Here is a 10,000-nt window from a genome sequence, read left to right as displayed (position 1 = left end):
ATGCACAAGCACAATTATTTTCATGAACACTATATTGCTTTCTGGGGTGACAAACGGGAGCTCCGCTTTTAGGCTTGGCTAAATCTATATATTATATATCTTACCATCTAATTTCCAGACGCTATAAGGCATACCGTCCTGTCTTTTCTTGTTCGCTTTCTACCAAACTTCTTCTGTAAGCCGTAAGGTTCTCGTTCATGAAGATGCGTTGCTTGTGTTTGGTTGAAGGATGCCTTGAGAAGATATCTGATATTTTTACGTGCTTATGCGTCATGTAGTTCTTTCCTTGCATAAAGCAGTCTTCACCTTGTGGCTACAGAGCTTAACAATAATGTCTTTACCCCTCGATAGCTTATGCGAAATTTCAATATCTTCAGGATCTATTGTGATGTTTAGTGCTTCTGCTACCTTGATAACAGCCGTATCTGTATTGATTTGATTTCCGTTAACTTGTTAATTTCAATTTACAGTATCCCCGATTAGTGCTTTACAGTGCTAGAAGATTAGACACTTAAATAAAGTTCCTTTCCTTTTCCTTTTTCCTTTTTTTAGAGTAAGCATCTTGCGGGGTTTCGTAGATCTCTAAAGAGTTCTTACGTGAATATTGTTCCAGATTGTCAAATTCTCCCCACATTTGCTCCAATTCGTCCTTCCATTTCCCTATACCCTCTTTTGCTTTTCCAAGCTCATTCATTGTCATCTCGATTTCCCTCTTTAAGCCTTTTCCTTCATCGTCGGATTCTTTCAAGGCTTGTTTTAAATCCTTAAGTTTCTTCTCGCTGACGTTTGCTGAATTTTTCATATGTTCCATTTCTTTCTATCTGAATATTGTCCACAAGCTCTTCAAGTTGATTTCTCGTTCGATAATTTCGTCTGGGTTTTCTTCGGCGATGTACTTGCTTCGCCTTCAGTTGAGCCACGCTCTCCCCTTTCATAATTCTTAGACATTTTCGTTCAAAAGGAAGGTTACTTTAGCTCGCAGAGACTGAAAACAGGGTTGGAGCTGGAGAGTCGTCTCTTATTAACAACCGAATTCAAGCTGCCGTTGTGAGGAAGCGTCCGGCGGCCATAGGTCTCTCACTAGTCTTGGGTCACTTAGATTTTAATTAACATAGTTTTGAAATCCAAAGGAAAATAAGAGTTGATTTTTTTGCTGATAGTACCACTTTAAATGGTGAACAAATGAAAAAATCAAACTCACAGTTTAATAGCAGTTATCAAGTTAGAAGTTTTTGTCCCACCTTTCCTGGACATCTTGGACAGATCTCAAGTTTTCATCATCACGTTTCAATTGATTGATGTACTTCGCCACATCCTTTAAAGAGTGAAACAGACAGTCGTCACCAATACCGGTCTCTATGAGGAATAATACTGTAACTATGGATGCACCCACCTGTACAGTCGCAAGGGCTTTTTCCAGACCTTTCTTGTCCGTATGTGTTGATCTTGTCTGCTTGTTAAGTTCCTAACAATAACAACAACAAAAACAAATCAGTTCATACACTGTACTTATAGCCATTTCATTTGCTAAATTGCATAAGATCAGATACAGACATTTTGCCTTAAACAGAGAACAGCTGACATATTCCCAAGGATTTAGTAGCTACAATATAACAGCCAAAGATGCCTAACACAACAGCACGCGTAACGCGCGCGTATTTTGCGCGTAAATCCGCCATCTTGCACGCATTTTACGCGCGTGTAGATGCTGCTATTCCTGTGGCCAGTACTGTAGGGACATTACAAGGCCAACCTCCAACGATCAGAGAATGTTACATGTACAACACCAATGTACTGTACCCGTAAACCAGACCAGAAAACAGGCAGACAGTATACATGTAATATATTTTTTTTATAACTTTCTCTCGCAAACAATTAATGGCTTTTCGACCATATTGTACAAGTCCATATTATACAGCCAGAAATGCCCCTAATTTGATGCAAGTGTATTTCAATAAGCGTTACGAAGTGTCCCCTTGCTCTTCTCCCCAACGTGAACATCACTCGTTTCTCGAAATACAGACAATTTACGTAACAAAGTGACCCCAAATACTGCTCAGTATTATTCCTCATAGAGACCGGTATTGGTGACGACTGTCTGTTTCACTCTTTAAAGGATGTGGCGATAATCAGCTGCGTTTACCCTAAGCCAAAAAAAACAAAAAATAGGCACGCATTGCGTACATGTGGGCAGTGCAGTAGGCTGGTAAGTTGTGTAGTAATAAACCACTTTCGATATATTAAGGGCGCGTTCTTTTGGGACTATTCCGGAACAGGATTACTCCGAATAGACGGTAATCGTGTTCTTTTGGGATCAATTCGGCAGATGCCAAACAAACAAAGGAAATTAATTTTGAAAAAATAATACACCAATTTCGATATATTCATAGCTCAGTTGGTTAGAGCGTCGCACCGGTATCGCGAGGTCACAAGTTCAAATCCCGTTGAAGTCCTGAATTTTTCAGGCTTCTTTACGCAATTGCAAAAATTGCGTTCATAACTGCGAGGATCATAGCTTCACTTGATTTCATATCCGCGGTTCACATATAATCCATTCCATATATCATTTCATCGTTCACTGTTAAGTGTGTCACCCAATTTCGCTGTCGTTTTAATTTGCGTTCCGATTACGAACAGTTTGATGTTTTCACTTTAGTAAGCCCTATCCGATAGGGTTGGTACCTGGATGGGAGACCATTGGGAATCTTCGCGATGAAGATATCTCATCTTTATTGTTTACTTGATTTCTTTTTTGTATTTGGTTGTTAAAGGCTTTTTTGCAATCTTCTTTTAATGTTTTTGATGAATGGTGATGGAGTCCCCAAACAGTGCTGTTACTACGCAGGTGTTGACTTGAAAAGCCTGTGAGGCCTTATAACCCCTATTATTCTGCTTTGTTTTTTGTTCACGATCAATTTTGTTGGCCAATGTTGCTGTCGTTTTCGCGTTAGCATTACATAACTAATTACGTACGAATCAATTGATGCAATAGTATCCACCTAAGTTAAGCTCTGAGGAAAAAGGTTTGCCTCTGACTCTTGATATTTTTCAACAGACGTTCCCGGCTAATGCTTAAGCCTTTATCAGTGATCTGAAAGCGGAGTTCGTTGTCATACGCTATTTTAATTTAAAGTAACGTAGCGCGAAGCTTGCGCGCGTGACCATACAATTCATGCTCGCGCGATGATCAGAGCGCGAACTTACCACCTCAATAGAACCTTCAACCGGATGATTTTATTCTTAGCTACGTATATGTACATCACTGATGAAACGCAATATTCATGTCTGCACAGAAAACGCATGGTGGCCCTTTATCATGTATCATTATCATTCCCTTTCACGTAAATGTACACTGGGGTGACATTTTGTGATCTAACTACAGAAAGAAACAAGATTATCCAGTCTGTTGGAAAGGGTGACATGAAACAAAACACTGCAATGCAGCTCTCTACAAGTACACTGTACTTTTAATTACGAACCTGTATTAAAAGAGGATATTTCAAAACTCTCTGAAATGGGACAACTAACAATGATCTCAATGCAAATTTGCTGTTTGCTCTCCTCTGACACTCCTAAAAAGAAAGAAAAAATTAACTTATAAAATATTAGTTCCCTCTCAATATAAAATTTCATGGAATTTCCCTCTGCAATCAACCTAAAGTAGTCCTGCAGCTGTCAACAATAAATAATTTTCAATAAAATGACAGAGAATTTTAGTGTATGTCAATTTTACACACAATTGAATTTCTCATGTACTTTATTCTCGTACGTATGATAGATAGAGCGTCTGGGTTAGTGCCTCTAAGTCACTATTAAAATTACAAGTACTGATGATAATTAGTTTTACTTACATGTACACTGAATCATTGCATGAGAACTAAAGGCATTTTGTGGCCCATTTCAAAGAATGCAAAATTTTATTCTTTAACATTTGTGTGCGATTAATATTACACTGTGGCATCTTTGCATTGCTGAATCACAAGCACTTTGAGTTTACTTCGACGATGAATCTGAAACCGATATATAACTTTAAAAAAAAAACAATACCTCTAAGGCATCTTTGAACTTGGGATCTGATTTGGACAGGTAATCAATCTGTCGGACATTATTCAAAGAATAAGTACATGTACATCGTAAAAGTACCAAGTTATCTTGCATGCAAGTCTTATTTTTCACGATAAGAAACTGCTAATATACAACTTACAATCAATTTTTAAATACATGTACAGGGCGTGTTTTATTAAAAGCAAGCAAAAAATATTGGTTAAGATTCAAATGATGCAAGATAAAGTTAACAGATTACAGGTGTATATAAAGGAAAAGACAGTAACTTACAGTATATTTTATTATATAATGGGTCAATGTACATTTGGTTCAATTGTTTTCAACCTATGTGTAGTTCAATAGGCCATTTCCGAGTTCATGTCTGCCTCCTCTTCAAAGCGAGTCTAAGTGCGAAGGTTTTGTTATGAAAATTAGTTTTCATTCATATGTAAAGTAGAACTAATTACCATCACAAAAACTTCGCACTTAGACTCGCTTTGAAGAGAAGGCAGACATGAACTCGGAAATGGCCTATTTTAATTTTTCCTTTGTTTCACATCATGGGCAACGAGAAATCAAAATTGAACTATAAACAGTACTATGAAAATTTTTAAACCAAGAAAAAATTTGACAGACAACACACATGTATACATTGTATTATATAGGTTGCAAGCTAAACAAAAACCTGACAGCACTGATTTTAAGTCACTGTACATTTACAGCTGTATAATGAATATCACATGGTTGAGGGCAGACTTTTGTCAACATAGTCTCTCTCATAAAGGAGGAAAAACGTGAAACTGGCTATCCTTCAAAAGGCTTAAACATGTATTGTTATAATTGATTGAAATAATCCTGCAATGCCAAACAGTCTTACAATGAAGAATTCAGGAGAGTATTTACTTACATAATTTTGGGCTTCAGGCATTTTTGTACAATATTTCCCATACTTCAACAGCTCATCTCTCTAAACAATAACACCTAATATTTTAGTATGAGGGTTATAGCTAGACAAACAAACTATTATAAAACTCATTCTGGATTGAAAGAGACATGCATGTACAATTAGCTAACAAATGTACATAAATACTAAATAATTAGATAGAAAGAGACAAACATAGTAAACGTGTACATACAAATTCAATAAAAACTTGGCTAATTTCCACTCCCCCATCGTTACAAACTTTCTCCAGTTTCTTCACAAACTTGGTGTGCGTTACCAGCAACTCCTGTAGAACAGAATGACATTTACAAAATGACCAATGTGGAGACTAACAAATTTACGAGGCTTAACTATTAAAATTACATGTAAGCCTCTACAACTAATGACAATGAATCATACAGGTACTAATTTATTTTTTCCCTGAAGCTTCACAATTTCAGAAAATAAATGAAATGTATATGGCACAAGTAAACACTGGGATGAGTGGGCTTTTAAAATCAAGCACACAAAAAAAAAAATCCCCTGAATCTCAACTCAAGTACATTAATATCATGATGGTTTTGTACCTCAATGTTAAGAAAGATCTTTGACTTGTCATCTGGTGATATTTGTAACCTTTTAATAAAATGCTGTTGGTGGCAAAAAAAAAAATGGTTACATCAAACAAGTTGATAACTTCAGGTAAAAACTGTCAGCTAGGCTCATTAATTTGACGTCCAAACCGGCCTAAACAGGAGTCAACAAGTTAAAGGTCCCCTTATAAGATAGAAAACGTTATGACATACTCTGATGGTTGTGCAGGGCAGCACACATGGCATAGTTGTGGGTTCCGGTACTGTTGAAGTTGCTACTGTACTAATTACATGTATCTCATTCTCAGCTAGAGTTTTTAAAGCCCACAATTCAAAACACATGGATCCATATGAATAAAATAATTTATCTCAATCACTTGACTGTTCAACTTGCAGGGGATACCATGTAACATGTATAGTACAAATTCCCAACTGACCATCTCCCCAGCGCCTACAGTGTAGAGGGCTACATTGTGGATACATTTACATGTACATATACACTGTACATGTACACCTGTAGCTCAGATGATAGGGCACTGCAGTGCAGTGCAAATCACAAGGTCCTGGGTTTGAGTCCCATTCAGTTGTAGATTTTTTCCAGGCTTCCTTCACAACTGCTTACATATACGTTACCCTGACTCTTAAATGCCATGATCATTCCCCCTTGGAGTCAAAACAACTCTGAGCCAATAAGGTTATTAAGAGTATTGGAAAATGAGCAACACTGCGAACGACAAGTTTTGAAACCATCATTTTGATGTTTGCACTCTCAAAAAGTAAAAAATATTCATGCAAAGACAGTTTAATAACTCTTGGTCTAACTTACATGTAGCATTTACAGGTTAGAATCTTTTAAGTAAAGCTGAAATAAGACTATTTGGCAAACATTCCTTGGCATGTATATGTTACAGTAGTAGTATAAGACTTAATATCATTCACCGAATTTTTATTAACTACTACCAACAGTAACTGTTTCAGTATTGGTACATACATGTACATGTACACTATGTAATATCTGTAAATAAGAGAGGAAAATTAACAATACTGCTTGCCTCTTGAATCATTTTTAGAGCGTCAACATAACTCTTCTCTGTCTCTAAAATCTCAGCTACAACATACTTCCTCTTCTCTTCAATGGATGTTTGCCGCTCAGGTTTCTGAAAGAGTTGGTAAAGGTGTGTTTCAAGGTTTTCACTGTAAGTTGACCAGACCAAAATAAATTAGAGAAAATACAAGGTAACATAATAATAATCATCTTTAAATGCACAGGGTTATGAATACAGAAGACAGACTCAAAGATTTGACGACTTCATACAAGTGTAGTCTATTGAAACAGAGTTAATTATTTTTAGTTAATTAGTTCAGGACTTCAAACGATAAAGTTGAAGTATACACTGCAACATGTCAGTACAATACTACAATTGACAACAAACTGAAAGTAATTTGAAAATATTATTACCAGATGGTACTAAAAACTACATTTACTTATAAATAAACTTCGACATACATAATTTGATGCAAACATACATGTAAACAGTACCTACAGTACTAATTGAATATCAATCAATAACATATTTAATGAAGTCTCACCGGAACTACTTTCTGATAAGAAACAAGGTCTTCATATATTTTTGTATCCTCCTCAATAGTGACTGCATCATAGGGGTTTTCTTCGTCAATGATATCACGGTTTCTGGGAAAAAGGACCAGTAACATCGACATTTTGAGTTGCAGCAATGAAACAAAAGCTGCTTGGTCTTTTTGTTTGCTGAGATACGGATCATCCTACTTATACATGTACATGTATCCTTGATTATAAATTATTAAGACCTAAAGAGCAACCTGAAAGATTGTCTTTTTCGGTAAACAAAACTGCACAGTTTTGCCATTTACATGTACATTGTAACATTGTCACAGTCACTGTGATTAAACTAGTAACTTAAGGTCATCATATGTCTGCATGCAGCCACAATGGACTGTAACTGTACTGTAATCTACAAAATTAATAATAAATTGTAACTGGAGCTGGTGATGAAATTTTTCCCTACGGAAAAATGAAACTGAACATTGTACATTGTACACTGCACTGCATGTCCAGAATGTAACTTACAAAGCAAGATCCTCAAGGTTTGAATAAATATCCTCATCTTGAACATCATGACCAGAATCATCTGGAGGAAAAGGGCTGTGAAGAGAAATTTAAAAAAATCACCCACTTTCTTTTTAACTCAATAATAATTATTAACAAAAAGTCTGATATTAGTGTATACAGTGCTGTTAATTTCCATGAATATTAATAATGTGGTTTAAAAAGTCACCTACTGTATATGTACATGTACACATAATGTTATTAGGAAGGTGTAAAGAAAACATACTAATCAGTTGCAGTTTGCTGCACACCTTATAGGGGGTGCTAAATGACCTCCTTTTGGCTTGAACTCTATTTCCCATGGAAATCACTTTAACATACACATACATGTTTACAACAGTGTCTAGTGGTTGCCCAGAATCCTTCCTTGCTGGATGAGTTCTGCCCATCGCCACTTTCAGACACTACATGTGCTAAGACGATAAGGATTATCATATAATTTTTTGTCCAAGTACACATACAAGTACACATACAAGCCTCATCTTTTCTCTCGCGGCAAATTTCCCACGGCAAATTGCACCTCGGTGGTGCGCAACCACTACCCGCGGCAAAGACGAGGTATTGCCTCGTCCCGAGGGGTCAATACTTCCAGGCTGTACTGTACATTTACATGTATAGCAAATATTAAATTTTTATGATTTATTCAACTTACTCAAATCCAGCTGCAATGGCATACTGGGTATGAGAGAGGATGGAAAGTGTTCTTATCACCTACAAAATACATGTAGCAAGAGTAAATTAGCATTAGTAGAAAAACTGCATGTGGTACTCAGAGCAAGTGTATGACTTGTGTACTTTACTTGGAAAGCCAAGGAATAGAATGTTTTGATCTACAGAGGTATAGGAAAGCCAAAAATTGCACTAAAGGTGGTATTCCACAAATGACCAGCTCCCAACGTCAGTGGCTTCATAGCTCACTTGGTCAGAGCATCACACCTAGAGCTTCTTTACACAATTGCATAAATTGCATTTATAACTGCGAGGATCATAGCTCCACTTAAAGATCTTCTTATTAGAAGCCTGGTTGTGAGTACGACACTGTATCACATAACAACAATGTTATGGTACAGTACATGTACCACATGAAACACAAATTATTGCTTAACGAATGCCCCTATGATTGTGATGTAATAGGTTACCATGGAAACATAAAAGCTTTCCAAAAACACCCTATATTTTGTCTTTACTTGCTTCTAATATTAAAATAAACTAGGTGACTCCCATTTTTTATTGTAGAATAGTAATAAGCAATCAAAGATAGAAGTATAGGCAAAACCTTAAAAACTTCTTGGGAGCCAATTCAGAGCTTCCTTAATTTGATGATACACTGTACATGTAGTTCAAACTTAGACTGGAGTTTGGAGAGCTCTCATGTTTCAATGGTACACGTAACCTACAGTTTGTAAGCAATAATATTATTGGTGTTTCATGTGGTACCATAACACTGCTATTACCTGATACAGTATTATAGTAATTATAAACGTTCTAATAACAAGGTCTATTGAAGTGGTGAAACTGGTTCAATTTGAATTTTGTATTTTTTTAAGCTTTATTGGGTTTCAATAATATTATAGTAAATAAATAATCTAACCTAAAGAAAAATAAACAAAAGAGAAGGTATGCCACCCAAATGGACAAGCACGAATGGGACCGAGGGACCCATTTATAGAAAAATGTTATATTGTTAAGCTCTCTATCATACATGTATATTAGTAGTAACAAGTCCAATCTAGTAAGTCTTTCCTTATAAGACCTTTCTCCAATGCAAGAGCGCAGTATCCATCTAGCGGCTCTTCTCTGCACGCGCTCTATCTTGCCTTGTAGGTACACGTAGCTGTGACTTGGAGACCACACTTGTGTTCCAAAGCAAAGTTGTGATTTTAACAAGGGACAAATATAAAGTCTGTCTGACTGCCACATTAAACAATAGTGAGCAACTACAGCCTGTACACATTAGAAGACCAAGTAACTTATTCACTTTCGACACAATAGCATTTACATTGTACGTGTTTGACCCACGAAAGAGTGCTGATCACGATGATTCCAAGGTCCCTCTCTTCAGCCATATGAGTGAGTTGCACGTTGTTGAGGGTGTAATTGTAATGTACGGGTTCTTTCTTATGTACTTAGAATGTTCTACTTAGTATGTATAGTATGTTGTTTCGTATGTACTTAACCCCTACACTGAAATTGGTATTTCCGGTATGTTAATCAATGCAATTTTTTTTAAAGAATGTACACTGTAATACAGTAGATTTAAGGTATTTTTTGTATCGTTTGAAAACTTCTAGA

At 36.4% G+C, this 10,000-nt stretch overlaps 1 protein-coding gene across 4 annotated transcripts in view; it reads right to left on the bottom strand.

The window, feature by feature from the left end:
• Nucleotides 1–10,000, bottom strand: part of LOC137986705 (proto-oncogene vav-like) — a 37,508-nt gene that overhangs the window by 26,040 nt on the left and 1,468 nt on the right. For 3 of the 4 annotated variants that reach the window (XM_068833647.1, XM_068833649.1, XM_068833648.1), the window contains exons 3-13: nucleotides 8,361–8,419; nucleotides 7,670–7,744; nucleotides 7,150–7,252; nucleotides 6,612–6,716; nucleotides 5,554–5,616; nucleotides 5,181–5,273; nucleotides 4,952–5,011; nucleotides 4,048–4,095; nucleotides 3,480–3,572; nucleotides 1,394–1,465; nucleotides 1,242–1,315 (exon numbers count right to left, since the gene is read on the bottom strand). In XM_068833647.1, coding sequence (XP_068689748.1) covers nucleotides 1,242–1,315; nucleotides 1,394–1,465; nucleotides 3,480–3,572; nucleotides 4,048–4,095; nucleotides 4,952–5,011; nucleotides 5,181–5,273; nucleotides 5,554–5,616; nucleotides 6,612–6,716; nucleotides 7,150–7,252; nucleotides 7,670–7,744; nucleotides 8,361–8,419 — 845 coding nt within the window. Of the gene's footprint in view, nucleotides 1–1,241; nucleotides 1,316–1,393; nucleotides 1,466–3,479; nucleotides 3,573–4,047; nucleotides 4,096–4,951; nucleotides 5,012–5,180; nucleotides 5,274–5,553; nucleotides 5,617–6,611; nucleotides 6,717–7,149; nucleotides 7,253–7,669; nucleotides 7,745–8,360; nucleotides 8,420–9,461; nucleotides 9,697–10,000 lie in introns of those variants that run through there. The other variant, XM_068833650.1, reaches the window with a different exon arrangement.

Source organism: Montipora foliosa, unplaced genomic scaffold, assembly GCF_036669935.1.
Source record: "Montipora foliosa isolate CH-2021 unplaced genomic scaffold, ASM3666993v2 scaffold_278, whole genome shotgun sequence".
Classification (NCBI taxonomy): Eukaryota; Metazoa; Cnidaria; class Anthozoa; order Scleractinia; family Acroporidae; genus Montipora; species Montipora foliosa.
The sequence above is the reverse complement of the archived record's forward strand: the minus strand, read 5'-3'. Positions and strand labels throughout refer to the sequence as shown.